Source organism: Heloderma suspectum, chromosome 3 (assembly GCF_057233095.1).
Source record: "Heloderma suspectum isolate Gila_16-S chromosome 3, 16-S_ref, whole genome shotgun sequence".
In the NCBI taxonomy this organism is placed as follows: Eukaryota; Metazoa; Chordata; class Lepidosauria; order Squamata; family Helodermatidae; genus Heloderma; species Heloderma suspectum.
Window position 1 is genome coordinate 304,745,907 of NC_139460.1, and position 18,145 is coordinate 304,764,051.

Sequence of the window (18,145 nt, forward strand, 5' to 3'; positions counted from 1 at the left end):
GACAGCCGATTTTGGCTGTCTAGCCACAGGAAGGAGGAGCAGGGGAAGTGGCTGCCAGATGACACATAGAATGTGTTGTACCGGTATTTCTGCCTTCCCTGCCCCAGCATGCCCCCTGGAATGCCCCATTTTTGCCGCACCACTCTCCTCTTCCAAGCACAGAGCATGAAGCTGTTCCAAGCTGCCTGAGAGGCAGCGCGGGGGCAGGGGCAGGGAGGTCAGTTTTCAGGAAACCAACCTTGGAGAATGGGCTTCAAGGTCGGTTCCCGGAACCTGACGTATCCTATGGCCGTCTAGCCACTGACTGGTGGCCATAGGATTGCTCCCTAAAATATTTATTGTTTTATACTGCTTAAATTGATTTTATCTGTATGCCACCCTGAGATCTTAATGATATAAGGCAGGATACAAACATTTTAAATAAATAAATAATAAATAACCTGAAGAATGCCTTCTAAGTAGTAGCACTAGTAGCCCTCCATCTGGAAGGACCCTAGGCCCTATACAGGCCTATGAGGAATCACTCCATAAGCTTGTATTGGGAGCGGGGGGGAAAAACCCATGCTGAAAATTAGCTAGGGGAGGAGGCAAACTCACCTCTCACCAAAGACTCTCTTGCCCTAAGGCTACATAAGGACCAGCACTCAGAGAACTGAAATCACTAGCAGTATATAACAGGGGTAGGCAACCTGATGTGCTCCAGATTCTTTTAATTACAGCTCCCATAATCCCTAACAATTGGCCCCACTGGCTTGGGCTTATGGGACACCATCTGGAGGGCACCACATTGCCTAACCCTGGGATATGTGGTGTGGTTTCTGCAGAAGACATTCCAACGGACTGCATCCCGATTGAGTGAGAGCTTAGGGTAGTATCCAACGGGGCTGCTCCACCTCTCCTGCTTCCACTGAGCAAGACCCAGCCCCGGCACGACGGAGAAGTTGTGTTCTTGAAGTAATCCTGGAAATGTGCAGAAACTGTTTCTGGAACTGTGCCGGTCAGTGAACCTCCCTTCTGTGAGCTTTTCTGATCTGCACCCTTTCGGAAGCGAGTATTTCGGCTCATTTCTGATTGCTTCGGGAACCACTGGGTTCCTATTAGGCAAGTGGGAGGTCCCAGTAGCGTGGAGGCAGTATTGGATACTGCCCCCAGTCTTCTGTATAGGTTCTTTGAAGTAAGTGCCACTGTATTCAGTGGGGCTTATGTAGGGGTGTACGAACCCCACTTACCAGTCCACTCCAGGGTCCGCTGGGGGGGGAGGCAATCCGTCCCTCCCCCTGGAATCCTCCCCAGCTGGTTCCACTCTGCGGCGAGTCCACAGAGCTGCCGTCCGGGGCCATCCGCAGCCGGACTTCTGTCGGCTGCCGGACTGTGGCCACAAATGGCGTCTGGCATAGGGGATGCCATTTGCATCCCTGCCCTTTACCGTGATTGGCTATGTAAATACTTACATAGCCCATCATGACAGGGATGCAAATGGCGTCTCCTACGCTGGATGCCATTTGCAGCCGCAGCCCGGCAGCGGACGGCTGCGGAATGAAGAGGACGGACCCGGACCGGCCAGCACCAGGTAGGGTCCATCCTGACCTTAGTTCGCAGGGTGGCGGGGGGGGGAGCAGTCCATTCTGCCATGGACTCCGGGGGGCCAGATTCTAAAGAATCCGGCCCCATTGGAGTCCATGGAGGATTTCTGCTCCGTCCCTAGGCTTATGCCAATGGGAGCACGAATAAGATAGCAGCCTTAAGATCATAGACATTCAGGTGACATATTTTACATTGCTCCAGACTGCTGAGAAGAACTAAATGTATCCCAATGTGTCTGGGTGGGTACAAAATCATTAATTATTGAAGTCATTAACAAATGACTCCTCTGGGTCTTGACTTTTAGAACCTCGCAACTTGGAGCAAATATGTTCTTCCTAAATTATCAGCCAGCCAAGTAGAAACAGAGGGCTAAAGAAATAATATCAATGAGCATCTCTTCTCAAATGAGGACCATTTCTTAAATTACTGGGGTAAGTTTCCCCTTCTATTTTACATCGGTGCAAAATACATTCCAAATATGTGCCAGCATGATTAGACATGCCATATTCACAAGTGGGTGAAGGGAGAATGAATGTGCCTGCTGTGAGTGCTGTCTGTGCTCCTGGCGGTAGGAACATGGTCAGCCAAAAGTTTGAAAGATCCAGCATGTGTATATGTTCTATGTCTTAACACACAGTTGAGAACCTTGCACATAGCAGGATCATGTGTACAGAATGAGGGATAGACAATCTGTAAATTTTGGGTTCTCTCAGTTTCTCTTTTTCCCAGTCTTACATTTGGTTCATCCCAAACTTTGAGAATTTTTCCAATCTTAAGTTTGGTTTGTCTTGACCACTGAGATTTAAAAAAAAAAAAAAAAAGTTCACATGAAAATCTGTATGCATTTTTGTGCACATTTCTCCTAATGCATGCATTTTGTAGGCGATCTTGCCTATTATACACAATTTTTGCAAGTGATTTTCCCAATATAATGCATTTTGTACATTATTTTCAATAACATACACATTTTTCTATGTGCTTCCACCAAATATACACATTTTTCTTCACATTTTTTGATTAGAGAATTCCACTGGAAAATTCAGAAAAATGAGACTTTCAAAGGATACCAGAGTCGGCATTCATATATTGGTTTGGAAGTGTGAAATTAGGTACGGTCACATTAGAATGTGAACCAAATGAATTTCTCCCCCATCCCTATACAGAACCAACACACATATGAGTGGAAGCTCTACTGTGCAACAGAGCACCTAAACATTAGGACATAGTGCCAACAGGGATGATCCCGCCCCCTCTCAGATAACATGTGTAGATCATGTGAACAGACACAGACACAATGGGTGTCTACTAGGAACAGGGCCTTTTCAGCTCTGGCACCAACCTTATGGTTTCCCCTCCACAGGGAGTGTCATCATCAGCCCCAACACTTTGGTCCTATAGCTTCCAAGTTAAAACCTGGCTCTCCAGGAAGGCTGCTAGACCTACCTAACATGGTATTTGGGCTTTTTTGTGTGGGTTGTTTTCTCTTTTTTTCCTGCTTTGTTTCATTAGCTCATGCTGAATGGCAATTTGAACCAAGGAAATTGGATTTCAATTTGAATTTTCCATTTTTTGTTCATTATGATATTTGATGGCTTTATGTTTTTGCTGCAAGCTGCTTCAGTTTTAAAACTTCTAAGAAAAGCAAGGTATCCATTGACAATGGAATAGCCCACCCTTAACAATGAAAGAAAACAAGTACTATTTCCTACCCAAGGGAAAGTGTTTGCATATCCACAGTCAACATTTCCACTTGATTTCACGATTGTCCATCCCTGTCCCAGAATGAATCTTTGTGGCATTCCCATATGTACACAATTCAAAAGTACAACCCATGAGAGTCAATTGTCAACAGCTAACATCAGTTAAGAAAATAAAAAGAGCCATGCTGAATCAGAGCAAAGACTGATCTAATCCAGCATTCTGTTTGTATATTGGCCAACCAGATGCCCCTGGAAGGCCCACAAGCTGGACATGAGGCCAATAACATCTTCCCACTGGTGTTTCCCAACAACCAGCATGCAGAGGAATACTGCCTCTGATACTGGAGGTAATATAGCCATCATGACTACTAGACATTGATAGTCATCCTGCATGATAGCTAAGAATAAAATATTTCAGGCATATTAGATTAGCATTTGTCTGAATAAGAAGTCTGTCATGGCCTTACCAGTAGATGCTGCAGCTTCACTTCCGTCTTCATTTACTTCAATACAGACTTTTTGAATGGCCTTAGAAATGTATGCATCAGCAGCCTCTGAAAGAAGAAATTAAGGATAAAGAAGAGCCTATATGTGACAAATTTGCAGTGATTAATTTCATTCCTTCCTATAAAATTCCTACGGGCGGGGCCATAGGGGAGGGGACACGACACATGTTTTGTTCAAAGTAGGGCTATACTTTATCCTTCTCCACTTCACCTCATAACAGTTAATATTTGGGTTAAAACTGCAGAGAAAGAAGGCAGGTCACATCCTTCTGAGGTTAAAATCAACTTCTTTAGCAGTATTCAATGGTCTCATTCCACAAACTCAAATAGCAGTAGCGGAGCTCCGCCAAATCTTTCTGTTATGCAAGTGTTTGTGCATTATGCTTGTGCAACTAGTTGTGCCAGCGTGATGTGGAACCAGTTGCACAAATGGTTGTGCAAGCATGATGCGCAACTGGTTGCACAACCAGGTACACAAATGTAACTGCAGTTGGATTCTCCTCTTGTGCATTGTTCAGAACCTTGTTTCTACTAGCGGATTGATACAGTTGGATACTGCCCCTTGTGGGTACATGAAACAAGGCTTGTGATGTGAGTACTGCATGGCCCCACATTACAGCACAACACCACATCCCAGTTCAATGCCATTGTCATGTATTTTTCAGGATCATGTGACTTACTAGATATTTTCTCACAAACACTTTTAGCACATGGCACCCACAGGAAAAGCCTCACCTCTGCAGATTTCCACCAGAATAGTTGGACTAAGAATAGTTGGGCTGCCATTTTAAGCCCATATCTGTGCTAGGGAAATTTGAAACACCCCTCACTAGTCTTACTGATACTACTTTCACATTTGAATAGATAATAGCTTCCCTTCAGGGCCTAATGGCAGGCTGTGTGTGTGTGGGGGGGATTTTTGACAGGTCTGTAGCAGGAGAGGAAAAGGTTAAAACCTTCTTCCCATGCACCATGGTGTCCCCCCCAAACCACACACACACACACACACACACACACACTCCTGCTATTATTATTATTTTTTTTTTAAGCAGCAAGCAACTCATTTAGTGTCATGTGTCATTTGGCCCTGACAGATAGTGACTGGCCCATTATATTTCATAATTACCCTGCATTTCTTCCAAACAGCTCAGGGTAGCATACAGGGTTATTCCCCCATCTCCCATTTTATCCTTAAAACAGCCATGCAAAGTTGGTTGGACTGAGGACCAAACTGCATGGCACTAAACTCATCACTTCCTGTTCTGTCATTTAAAACCAACAAAAAAAATTAATAGCAGGTATGGGGGGGGGGATTTCCATTAGGACTTTAGGGGATAAGGGAGGGTGTGTTAATGCTTTCCTCCCTTGCCAGGTCCCAACAAAAATACACAAATACACACATGTGCACACACACACACGCATGCTACTAGCCTCGGTGCCATAGTGGGGTAGAAAGGGTTTAAAAAGGATGATAATTGCAGGAAGGCCTCACCTGCTTTAAATTGTTAATAAAAAAAAAAAAGATGCAGTAACAACAAGTGACACATTTAGCATAATGTCTAATTTGGCCCTGAAAGATAATGACTGGCCCAAAGTCACTCAGTGAGCTGCAAGGCTGACTTTGCTATCATTTTATTTCTTAAGCCATACTTGTTTCCTTGAAAATTCCTTAGATGCTGTTGTTTTTTCCCTGAGGGAAAACTGACATTCATTTTGAGTGAAATCTGGGGAAAATTAGGGGTGTGAACAATAATACTAAGAAATATAATTAGTTCTGTCAGGTTCCTTCTGGCTTCCCTCAGAATCCCTCAGATGTTCCACTTGAGGAAAGACCCCAAATTTGTTTCAAATTTCAATTCAGACAAAAATTCTGTGGTAGTTCCATTCTGAATACACTTCTTTCTCATCTCTCATCTGAAGTCCAGGGTAAGGTAAGTGAAGATTCTGATGCAGAATACAAACCCAGCACGTTTATGACAGCAGGCAAGAAGGAATGAAAAGGGAGATAAAATTATCACAATAGCAGTATGTGCATAATAAATCAAAGCACCTGTTATTCCAGAAAGGTCACATCCATTTTTAAATATCTCTGTAACATTGAGCTGCTGAAGAGTTCCTTCCAAGTCCACCGTTTGCTCTATTGTAAACCTGTGGGAATTGAAATTAGAGAAGGTGGAGTCTATAAGAAACCAGTGGGATCCACGAAATTTAAGCACCTTTTTTGTGTCCCATTCATTTCAGTGAGGAAAGATTTCAGCATGGGTCTGGGTCATAACTTCATGTCAGAGGTTTGCTGCAGCACACAAGCAGTCCTGACTGTCTCCTGGTACACAATGTGGATAATTAAGAGCAGAGGAGGAGGTTGATGGCTCTGAACTCTGCTATCCAAGGTGCTGAACCCATTTTGGGGATTGGGTTTGGCACCCTGGACAGCTCCTTTAGAGTTCTGACTGGTTTTGGCTGAAACCCAGAGTGAATTCACAGCCCCACTGAAATCGGGGCCACCAGTCTCTCCTGGATAAGAGGGTTCACACGAACCCTTCTGTGCATTCACTGAGAGCACAGAGGGGTTCTCAGATCTTTGCAGGCAAACCCCACCCAATACAAGAATCCCACACTGCCTCCCCATCCCGACAAAGGCTCCTAGACCTAGACTCAAAGAGACACCCTGATTGAGCACGGTGACTTCTCAAGTGTGGGAGCTCTCCCCACATACATCTGTGCCCACAGAGAACTCATTCTCACAAATGTCCACGGGATGTCCATCGGGGGAGGTGGAAAACAGCTCCAAGGGTGGGTGGAGCTAGCCTGCATGCCCCCCTCTGCTTATTCTCTCAATGCATGGAGGCAGTTGTGTGCACCTTTTATTATTTATTTATTTATTTATTTATTTATTTATTTATTTATTGCATGGATAGAGCAAGCAGCCATTTCCATGACTGGAGCAACATTTGAGTTGTGGAAATTATGTATCCACATACAGGACACCTTGTTTGTTATTATCCACGAGGTCAGGACTGCTGACTGTGTTGAGAAGCCAATTCTTATATCAGGGGTGCAGAACTAGGGATGGCAGAGAATTCCGCCATAGACTCCAATAAGACTGGATTCTAAGGAATCCGGCTCCCCCGAGTCCATGGCAGAACGGGCCACTCACCTCCACCACCCCACGAAGTTCAGTGGGGCTCATACACCCCTATGCAGAACCTTAGGCCTGTGGCCAAATCCAGCCCACCTGGTGTCACGCTTCCCTCGGACTCTTCCGAGGATGAAGGGAAATGGCAGGCTCTGGACCTGGGGGAAGGGACCAGCACAGAAGGAGCCTGAGCCTCCACTCCTGTGGATGTTCCATGTCTGGCTGCAGCCTCCCCAGAGGATTCAGAGGGTGAAGTTCCACCGACCCCAGCAGAGCGAAGGCAGCTGCATGTAAAAGAACTAGGGATGTACGAAAATGACTTACCTGTTCGTGGATTCTGTTCATGGGGGGGGGCTCTCCGTCCCTCCCCCCGGAATCCTCGATGGGGGGGAGGTGATACGGTCCTCCCCCCGGAATCCTGTCTGGCCGGCTCTGCTCCGCGGTGGCTCCACAGAGCAGCTGGCCAGGGCCGTCCACTGCTGGATTTCCGGCCGCGGACTGGCTGGTGTGGCCGCCATTTGTGTCCAGCCATGCAGCCGTGATAGGCTATGTAAGTCTTTACATAGCCTATCACGGCTGGGCAAAAAAAAAAAAACGGTGTACACAAATGGTGGCGGCTACGGCGGCCGCCATTTGCGTTCCCTATTTTTCGCCGTTCTAGCCTACATAAATATTTACATAGGCAATTATGGCGGGAAAAAAAGGGAACAGCAAATAGTGTAGTGGGCACTATTTGCATTTCTTTTTTTTCGCCGTAAAAGCCTACGTAAATATTTACGTAGGATAAAATGGCGGGGGGGGGGGAGAACGCAAATAGCGCCCACTACGCTATTTGCGGTTCCCTTTTTTTCGCCGTAATTGCCTACGTAAATATTTATGTAGGCAATTACAGCAAAAAATAGGGAATGCAAATGGCAGCCGCCATTTGCGTATGCTGAGTTTTTGGGGGTGGGGGGTTAGCCATGATAGGTTACATAAATTCTTACGTAGCCTATCACAGCTCGAAGGATGGCAATGGCGGCCGCAGCAGCCCAGCCATGGCCGGCCAGGAGACCAGCCGCCGCTGCCGCCGCCGCCACTGCCAGAACCGCCGCCGCCGCATCCACCGCATTCGCCCCAGGTAAGTTCCATCCCGGGGGATTCCGCGGGGGGGGGGGCGGGAGGCCATTCCGCCACGGATTCTTTAGAATCCGGCCTCACTGGACTCCGTGGCGGAATTCTCTGCCATCCCTAAAAAGAACATAGGTAAGCCTCTGTCCATTTAAGACAGAGAAGCTCCCAGAGGCCAGAGGACTGATTGCAAGCAGCTGCTTCAGAACGCCGCAGTTAAAAGCAGAAAGCAGGCCGGGGCAAGGCTGCTGGAGAACAACGTTGTTTTCACACACCGGATCTCAGCAGCCTCGCCTCAACCCCAACCCCGAACCTCAGCCTTGCTCGTGTTCCTCAGCTGTGTTTTGGACTTTTGACTAGAAAATGGACTTCTCTTTGCCACATCAATTTGGATTTGATTGAATTGGTAAGGTTCCCCACTCTAGCCTCCTTTTTCAGCCTTGGACTGGTTTACAACCCTGTTATCAGCCAGTGAGTTATTGCTGCCAGCTGTGGCCAGCTGGCACCTGGAGCTCCAATCTGGCCCTCTGGGATTCCACAGGTGGCCATGCCCCTTCTCCTGGCCCCACTCCCTTTCCCCAACCAACCCCTGGTTTCCTCACTTTTGCATGGGTTTTCCCCCAGATATTTTCAGCACAGCACTGGCCTCCACAAAAGATTGCTAGAGCATCTGTAGCAATGGGATTTTGCAGTATGCCATTGGGGAAAGGGGGTATGGGGCCTTGGCCCTCTCCAATTTCATCCAGCCATCAAAATGGCTGTCTGGAAAAAACTGATTTCTGAAGAGGGATCCAAAAATTACCCAAAACACAATCTTAATGGTTATAGACTCAGGCAGTGGAGGCTGGTGGCTCCGATGTCAGTGGGGCGGTGAATCCGCTCCAGTTTTCAGTCACAACTCTAAAGGAGCTATCCAAAGTGAGCACCTTGGATAGCTCCTTTAGAGTTCTGACTGAAACCCAGAGTGGATTTACCGCCGTACTGACACTGGAGCCACCTACCTGCACTGGACTCAAGGCAGTGTCCAGTACTGCTGCTACTCTCTGGCTTGATCTGTTGCTCAAGCAGGACCCACCACTTGCACACAATAGAAAACTAGTGGTTCTAAAAGCAATCCCGGACACAAACGAAAACACTCATTCCCAGAACAGGACAAGTTCTGCAAGCTCCCCTGACCTCACCCATTCCAGAAATGAGCCTTCGTGCTTGTTTCGCGTTGCTTTTAGAAATGTTAGCTCCCCGTTGTGCTAGTGGTGGGTCCCATTGGCTTGCAGGACAGCTTGGAGACTGCCCCCATCAGTTGGGGGGTGGGGGTTGTGCTTATATTTTGGGTTGGCTCTAAGGTTGTATCTTCTCTCTTTGTGTATTTTGTGGTGATTACCCATTTCAGGTGCCATGACAAGTAATGACCTTTATTTTTTAGCTCTGCAGTAGCTCCAGTAGATAGTAACCTTCATAAGCCTTAATGTGAGAGATAAGATGAGAGATAAGAACTGTCATGTTAATTCTTGGGGGAAATATATACATGTTTGTCTATGAAGATTTTATGGCATTTTAATGAAGTTTGGTTTGGGCCGTTTAAATTATGTAAAGCAGATTTACTATATTCGGATTATTTCTTTAGAGATGGTATATTATGGCTATGACAGCCACATTTTGTCAATTTTATTAGCTGTATTGTGAGAAATGTAAATTGCCTTGACTGTAATATAAGAGTGCTTAGATTATATTGTTATAGACACACGTTGTGTTTCTCTGCTTATATTTTACATTAGAGCTAAGATGATTTCTTTCACTAACGTGCCCTTAATTCCTGCTTCCCCACCTTTTAAAGATGAATTGGTCAGTAGAAAGGTACTGCCTCATTTGTTCTATATGTCCAGATCCCTTCCTCCAACATTTCACAGATGAAAATAAAAATGCTCTTATATTGCTGAAATGCCCCTCTTTTCACAGGAAGGATAATTATCTAAGCTCCCCACACCCTCAGCATTTACATTGTGCTGAAAATCTTTCTCCATCTGCTCCTAATTTATTCTGCAGTAGTATGTTTACAATGGGTTGCACGTATTATAGAGAGACTGGGACCTAGGAATGTAGAATAAATCCGCAATGGAACCAAATGAGTTCGGATTTTGATGAATCCAATTTTGAAGAATTCCGCAGCGGACTGGCTTCCCCTGCCCCAACCCGCTGTTGGGCAGATTCCACTGACTTGCGGACCGTTTTTCTAACTTTCCCAATTTCCTGCAAATGTTGTCATCAAAAATATGCAAAAACTTTTTAAAAACCCAAAAATGTGCATTTCCCTATAGGCTAAAGTTTGATTTGGGGGGATTTTGCACATTTGGGGGGAATTTGCGCATTTGCAAATTTGCACAAATTCAGGAACTAAAAAAAAACTGATTCTGTTGATAGGCAGGCTGTGGAACGAAAGGCATCTGACAGTTTGTGAAACACAGACGGAATGGATTTTACACAATCCATACATCCCTAGTGGGATCTACAACAAAATGTTTCAATCTATCCTCTCACCCTAACGGGAGTGTTCTGTTCAAGATTCCAGCCAGCCAGCCAGCTATGCCCTTGTGCAAGATACATATAAGCAATATAATATAACACAACATAATATAAGCCATAAGGGGCTCAAACAAGCCAAATAATTTCCCAACACCCAACCCATCAGTTTTCTGTTGTTTTTTCAAATGGTAGTTTACATTCCATAGATCCTGGAGGCCATTGGGTATAGCTACTCCTCTTGGTTAGAACACCATCATACTTCAGGGTTCAGCCGAGCATGCTGATACTCCTCCCTCCCTTTTGTTCCTCAGTGGCTGACCGTGCCTCTCCTTGGACTCCAGTCCTGTCGGCACTCAACTACTTGAGTTTGAACTAGAAGGAACAATTGAGACCTGCAACAGAGCATTGCAATGTATTCTCCTCACCCCCTAATAGGAGCACTCCTGTTCAGAGGTCCAGTCAGCCAACCAATCCCTCCGCCATGATGCTATAGACACTGAAGCTGGGCATTCTACTCCCTTCTTGATCTAGGTTGCCACCCTAGGGTCTGTTTAAAAAGTGTGTGTGTGTGTGTGTGCGTGCGCACGTGTGTGTTGATAAATCTCAGGGTTTCCCGGAGCATGCTCATATTGCCCTCTTGTATCAGTGGCTGGTTTTGGTTCCATTTCCATCAGAATTCACCACCTGAGTTTGCTATTAGATGCAAAAGTTATAGCTGCAACTCAAGCTCCACTCAGCCACATTGACTGTCTAGATCATAAGGAAGGGAAGGAAGCAGTATATATACATTTGGTGTCCATGGGTGATCATTTACGTGCACAGTCACTAGAATCAAGTTACATAGCTCCCACTCATTTGAATGCTTTTGCTAGAAAATTGGGAGAGAGGGGGCTGAAATCTGATAAATGTCAACTTTTTAATGACTCACACTAACATTTTGAAAAAGCATCTGCAAAAACCTCTTAAAAGACTAAACAAGGAAGATGATACATATGAAAAAGTAGGGACTAGGGACACTCAGAGCATGTTTCTCATTTTGTGGGACCAAAACATGGCTGTTGTTTAACACCAGTCCCCAGCCAAAGCACCCGTTGGAGCTCCAGCTGGTGGGCTTTTGGGGTGATGCGTTTCCTCTCTCTTTTTTTTGGCAATCTCACCCTATTCACAGTGCATCTCAGCACAGAACTTTTGTACCTCTAATACAAAATTAGCTGTAATGCAGGCCCTCATCTCTCTTACACACACTGGAGAAATTACTAAGCATAAACTGCCATTAGCTTAGATAAGTGCAAAGCTCCCCAGTCAAGTAAATCAGTTTGCCCTTTTCATTGTCTTAATTCTTGAACTCTCCCAGAAAGTAGGATTGAAGATCAAAAGGGATAATGAGAAAGCCCAGACCACCATGGAGTTCATTACACACCTTGGAAGGCTGACTTCTACCTCGTCAACCTCTTTCATCCCAGCAAACCAGTCTTTTATCAGCTCAGCTGTAATGAGTTTTTCTACTGCTTCTATAGCCACATCTTCTGTGGGAAGGATTAGAACAAAGCTGAATTCCTCTCCTTCGTATGGCAGCTCCAAAACTTGGTAACTCACGTTATGGTCAGAAAAGTAGCCTAAAACAAGGGATAGATAGAAAGGAAAGAAAACCAGTTAGGGCACAATCGTATGCATGAAGGAAGTCCTACAACTTCCAGCATTCCCCAGCCAGCATCTGGACAGCAGACCAACCAAGGCACTCAAGACCCCTGGTCACAGTCTTCCACACTATGGTGACACATACTATATTTCTATTTAAATTGTAATAACTATTTCTAAATTTGCATCTATACGTATAAATTAGCATATACAAATCAGTGTCCTCTTTTGTCCTCTCTTTTGGTGATTCACACATGGCCACTCAAGGTGGGGGAGGCATAGCCTTCCTGCAGTGGGAAGACCTTGCTGCTGTTGGGCCAATCTGTGGAATAGGGACCAGGTGATAGTGGAAGCCAAAAGTGGAAGCCAAGAGTGGAAGCCTGAGCATCACTCACTGAATAGCAGGCCTGAATAACCAGAGCCAAGCCAGAGCTAATAGGGCCAGGTGGAACCTTATTGGTTCCCCTGTGTCATCTGACCCCAGCTGAATTGGCTGCACTACTGCCCTGTGGCTATCTCCAGTGGTGGCACTGAAGCACAGTACCGTACAGTAGAGAGAAAGACAGCAGCTGTTTTCTTTGATGAGCATAGCAGTGCAGAGATTTCAGGCGTGGGCATCTGGGACCTCCTGTTGCCAGTGTCCCTAGTTCAAGATCCCCTAGTTCAGAGGGAGGCAGCCTTCTTGGAAACATTTGGCAATGGCAATTTGAAAAACAGCCCTGGGCACCACCACAAAATGGCTGCCATGGGAGGCATGGCAAAGGACTAGTAACCTGCCCAAAAGACTTAGCACAAGGCAGAGGTGGTGGCTGTGCTCCAACACACTAAACAATTCCTTTGAACCCACAGTTTTCAGCACCAACAGAAACCCATTTCACAGCAGCTCATGGTAACAAAATGTGTTAATTAAAAAAAAATAAAAGGAAGGGTAGGGCACCTTGGTGGCTGCCAAGGAAGCTGCCCAGGGGCACATTGTTGCCTGTGGGCACCAGGTTGCCTACTCCTGCCCTAGTGCCTTGTAAGTTAGGAGTGAGCTGGCTACTAAATTGAAACCTATGAGTCCTTCTTTCTTTTTTTTAAATAGAGTTTGATATGCTCTGTACATTATTATTTTAATACATCAGGTTAAATTCAGAGAAGGGAGGCAGAGAGAGGGAAATAACAAGCTGAGATCTTGACACTTGGAAATTATTTGTCATGTACTGGAACAGATGATTTAATTGGAATGTCATTGTTGCAGCTCTACTATTTTGACAAAACCATCGTTGATGTGTTTCGCCATTTCTCTTTAAAGCCATCTGTATTTTAGGGGGAAGGGGAGGAAATGCAAAATAAAATACATTTAACATGATATTTTATATGAATGTTCCAGTTCTGGGGTTCACTGTGGGGAGTGCACTGCCAGTAGAGGATTAAAAGAGATTAAAAGAAACACAAAACTAAGAAAGGATGCTTAAAATGGTGCAGGAAGAAATATGTCATTTGCTATGGGGAATATCCAATATAAGTGACTGTGACAATGGTAGCTTTGGGTTCATGAGGCCCTGATGTACAAGTCCTGACAAAGTTGGGCTCAGAATTGCATATTGACATCAGCCAGATCTGTACGGCTGCAATCCTATACACACTTACCTGGGAGTAAGTGAACTCAATGGAACTTACTTGGGAAGACAGGAAGTTGCCTCATCATACTGATTCAGTCTAAGCAGAAAACTACACTCTATTTCTGTATAAACTCCAACAGTTTCCATTTACTGTGAACAGTCCCTATTATCTGGTACCTCTACCTATTGGAGGATGACTTTTAAATTTTTGTTAGTGGGAGATGCAAGCAGGCCCACAAGTGCCAGGAAGCATGGTAAGGCAGTTGCCAAGATGGTTGGGGAGCAGGAGGGGGCAGTGGCAAAGAGGTGGCGCCAGGCGGTTGCAAGCTGCTCAGCCATTCTTCCATCTATGCAGCCAGCATTGCCACCTAGAGGAGCCTGGTGGTTCTGATGTCAGTGAGGCAGTGAATCCACTCCAGGCTTCGGTCAGAAACAGTCAGAACTCTAAAGGAGCTATCCAAGATGCTGAACCCTATCCCCACAAATGGGTTCAGCACCTTGGATAGCTCCTTTAGAGTTCTGACAGGTTCTGAATGAAACCTGAATGAAACCACAGCCTTCACTGTCCACCATTTCTTCCTCTCCTGTTCTACTGGGGACATTTATAGGACAGGGGAGAGAGGATGAGCAATGTACTGGGATATAAATTGGAGAGATGAGGGGTTGGCGGGAAAGGGAACATGGCCATGTTTTCAAACAACATTCTTTCACCAAAAGAACACATTCCAAAATCCACAGTCAGACAATACCCTGCGTGGGTATTGAAATGCACAACATTGAGATTGCAAGCTTTCAAGACCTTCAGATCTCTTCAGCAGGCAAGATGGTACAGAAAGGGGCTGGGGCCAGGGTGGTCTGTAGGAGGGAGAAAACGTAGGCTGCCTTGATGCTGAAGTCATAAATCTGCAGTCTTTGAGTCTGAAGATGGAGAGGAGGAGGAAGAAGCACAGACTTAGGGCACAATCCTATCGATTGTGCCCTTGATGATCAGAAGTCCCTGAACTCAGAGGCTTCTGATTATCCAATGCAGGGCAATAGGGGCAGCAGAGGCGATCCTCACCTCCCTGACCTCCTGCCTTGCATATTTCGCTAGTTGGGCTTTTTAGCCCATCTAGCAATGGCACATGGAAGGGGGAGGGAAGCTGGCTGGCAGAGGCTCAGAGGCTCATATCCTGGCCTCTCTGAACTCCTCCCCTCCCTGCCCACCAGACTGCCCTCTTTGCCCCCTCTCCAAGGCCAATTTTCCAACCTCAGAGCACAGCCATCGTTGTTCTTTCCCTGTGCCAGCTGCGCAGGGACGGGGGAAGGGGGCAGATCTCTGACTCCCCCTTCCAAGGTTGGCGCACTGTCTCCAAACTCAGAGGGGAGAATCCCTCTGAGGTCACAGCATTGCTTCCTTAATGGATTACGCTCTGATAGGTGTCACGCGGGTTTCAGGTTACAGCTAGGTCAAATCATCACACAATGGTTGATTCCTCCATACATGAAAGAATAAAATCCAGGCCATACTGAGTTTTGTATAACAAAAAGGCTCCTTGGCAGGGCTGTGCATGGGCCCCCCCGATCCGACTCGGAGGCTGCTTTGGGGCTTCTGAGGTGGGCCCCATTTGGCTTGGGCTGATTCAAGGGGGTCCTAACTCGCTTCAGCCTATGAAGCTGAAGGGGGATTCGGTCATCCAGATCTCGCTTTGCCCCCGCAACATGCCACCCAGCCCCAGCTCCTTACATGGGCCCTTGTTCCATGGGGGCCACTGCCACCAGGGGAGCCACCACCAGGGAGCCACTGCCAGGGGGAGATGATGCCGGTGCTGCCAGGGGAGATGATGCCGGTGCCCCTGCCACCAGTGATCTGGGGGAGCTGCTGCCACAGCCAGCTCCTAGGCCCTCTGGATATGTGGGACAAAGAATCTCTGCCTCCCAAGGACTAGGACTGTGCACCACTTCAGTGTACTTTGGAGTGACCTGGAAGCCCAGCCACCCCATCACCACCACTACCACCAGCACCTAGGCCCTCTGGACACGCGCTGGCAGCCATCTTGTTGTTCTGGAATGGCGACTCCCTGTATTTACAGGGAGTTGCCATTTTTAAAATGACTCCCCCCCCCCCGAACATCAAGATGGCTGCCAGCGCATGTCCACAGGACCCAGGGAAGGACCTGGTGGCTGGGCAGCAGTAGTGGCGGCTGGGCTTCAAGATTGCTTTGAAGCACACTGAAGCAGTGCATAGCCCTAGTCCTTGAGAGGCAGAGATTCTCTGTCCCATCTGTCCTAGGTGTAATTTAAAAACCAGCTTAGCAGCTAGTAGGGTTTTATCCACTTAAATATGTGTCTCCTCCTAACATGTCTCCCAAAAACATATCCATGATTTGTGCATGTTTAGTTGGTCCTTATACAGGTATTTTCTGACTGCGAATTTTGGAATTTTTGTTCTGGACCAAGAGGGCTCACTTTGTTTTATGTCAAATGAACCAACACCAGCTTGGCTTTTACATCAGTGGAAGACAGGCTATTGCAGCATAACTGAACATTGCAGCAGGGATAATAGAGCCTGAAGCAAAGTGAAATAATGGGGAGGGGTCTCCAGACAGGAATGAAAAATGTTATGAAAAGGGGGAAGGAGCTCCATATGGGCTACTGAATCCCCGCTTGAGCATGATATAACATACAAAGTATGCTCTGGACTCCTGGATTGTAAACCTACTTGTAAGCTTCTAGGTGACAACATTATATAACATTATACCATTGCTTGTACACAGCCCTCAAATCCTGATAGGATGGAGGACATTCTATGTGTATGTGGGGATGTTGCGGGAGTCTGAGGGAGGGTGAAGTCTAGTGGACTCCTTCCCACCCGCTCAGCCTCCTGGACCTTGTTCGCCAATCCATCGCACTTACCAGACCCCACTCACTAAGCCACCGTGTGATCTGCAAGCACCCAACAGCTGCCCAACCCCTCAGCAAGCCACCTTCTTGCAAAAAAATGGCAGCTTGGGATTTTCCGTAAAAGTAATGTTACATCAATGGCAGCCATAAAGGGGCCATTACTCATGTAATGTTGCATAAATGGCCCCTTTATGGCCACCATTTATGCAACATTACTTTTATGGAAAACCCCAAGCCACCATTTCTTTGCAAAATGGTGGCTTGTTGGGGGAGCAGGTGCCCGTGCACCACTGACTGAGTGGCCATGGACCACTAGTGGCTCACAGCCCAGCATGAGCAGGGTCAACCGACCAGCAGGGGAGCGGCACAAGGGCGGGCAGAGGTAAGTCCATCCATCCCTATGTGTGCGTGATAGATAGATAGATAGATAGATAGATAGATAGATAGATAGACAGACAGACAGACAGACAGACAGACAGACAGATAAAATAATTGGCACAGAAGTTTTATGGTTTAATCCAGCATGCCTGGCTGGGGCACACTGGGAGTTGTAGGACTTTTTTCTGTCTAAACATGCATAGGATCAAGCAATTTTTTAAAAAGAATTATGTTTAGCTCTTGCTCCTTGGTGAATGCAGTTGATCTAAATTCTACTGAAAGGACTCATTGGAATTATTTTGGATTTTACATGGCATTTGCAAGACCAACACAGCAACTGCTCTTACAGCATTAAAAGTATTCACTTATCCACATGACCAGGATGGAATGTTTGAATTACCAAGCTTTGTTGTGAGCTGAAGATGCATCATCGGTATCTCAGTTACAGAACCGTCGCTCTTTGTGAAAGCCATCAAACTGGTGTCCTCTGCTTTGAACATTTGCTTCCAGTTCCCTTTGAAGAAAAGGGCATTCACCACCAAAAGTCTAGTCAAGGGACCAAGATCATCACTTGCAACGAAATGTCTTATTTTACCTATGTAGAAAGAGATTGACAATGTGTTCACCTGTTTCCTTACATTTGGCTAAAGTGAAGCAACAGTACAAAGATAAAAAATAAATTGCCTCCTAAGAAGCACCATCGTGGAAACTAATGTGGTGTAGCATGTAGGGTTGGCTTTGGTCCTGAGAGACCAAGTTTGAAATCCCCACTCAGGCTGATACTAATTGTTCCAAAAGCAGCACACCTACATCTCCTCCCTGTCTTTCTTCCCAAGTGTCTACTATTCACTGATGCCACCAAAACTCAAAATTACAGGTGACAACACTGATCATCTGTTTAGTGGTGTACATGCAATACAAATGAAGTGTGTACAACCTGGGATACTGAATGCAGGCAGGGGAGGGAGTGGTGATACCCCTTTGCAACATCCTCTTGCATGTATGGCTGCTGTCACAAACAGTGGTCCATGCACAGACACCTAAACCTGTTTGTGCACCTCTCATTGAACACCTGTTGAACAAACC

At 46.2% G+C, this 18,145-nt stretch overlaps 2 protein-coding genes across 6 annotated transcripts in view; both read right to left on the minus strand.

Moving 5' to 3' along the window:
* SERPINI2 (serpin family I member 2) overlaps positions 1-18,145 on the minus strand; it is an 86,197-nt gene that overhangs the window by 21,934 nt on the left and 46,118 nt on the right. For all 5 annotated transcript variants that reach the window (XM_084847446.1, XM_084847447.1, XM_084847443.1 and 2 more), the window contains 4 exons: positions 17,460-17,654; positions 11,977-12,172; positions 5,841-5,938; positions 3,752-3,838 (listed from right to left, as the gene is read on the minus strand). In XM_084847446.1, coding sequence (XP_084703572.1) covers positions 3,752-3,838; positions 5,841-5,938; positions 11,977-12,172; positions 17,460-17,654 — 576 coding nt within the window. The remainder of the gene's footprint in view (positions 1-3,751; positions 3,839-5,840; positions 5,939-11,976; positions 12,173-17,459; positions 17,655-18,145) is intronic.
* Positions 1-18,145, minus strand: part of WDR49 (WD repeat domain 49) — a 275,211-nt gene that overhangs the window by 21,933 nt on the left and 235,133 nt on the right. Inside the window, exons 20-23 of the mRNA XM_084847441.1 lie at positions 17,460-17,654; positions 11,977-12,172; positions 5,841-5,938; positions 3,752-3,838 (exon numbers count right to left, since the gene is read on the minus strand). The gene's annotated coding sequence lies outside the window, so the exon portion shown is untranslated. The remainder of the gene's footprint in view (positions 1-3,751; positions 3,839-5,840; positions 5,939-11,976; positions 12,173-17,459; positions 17,655-18,145) is intronic.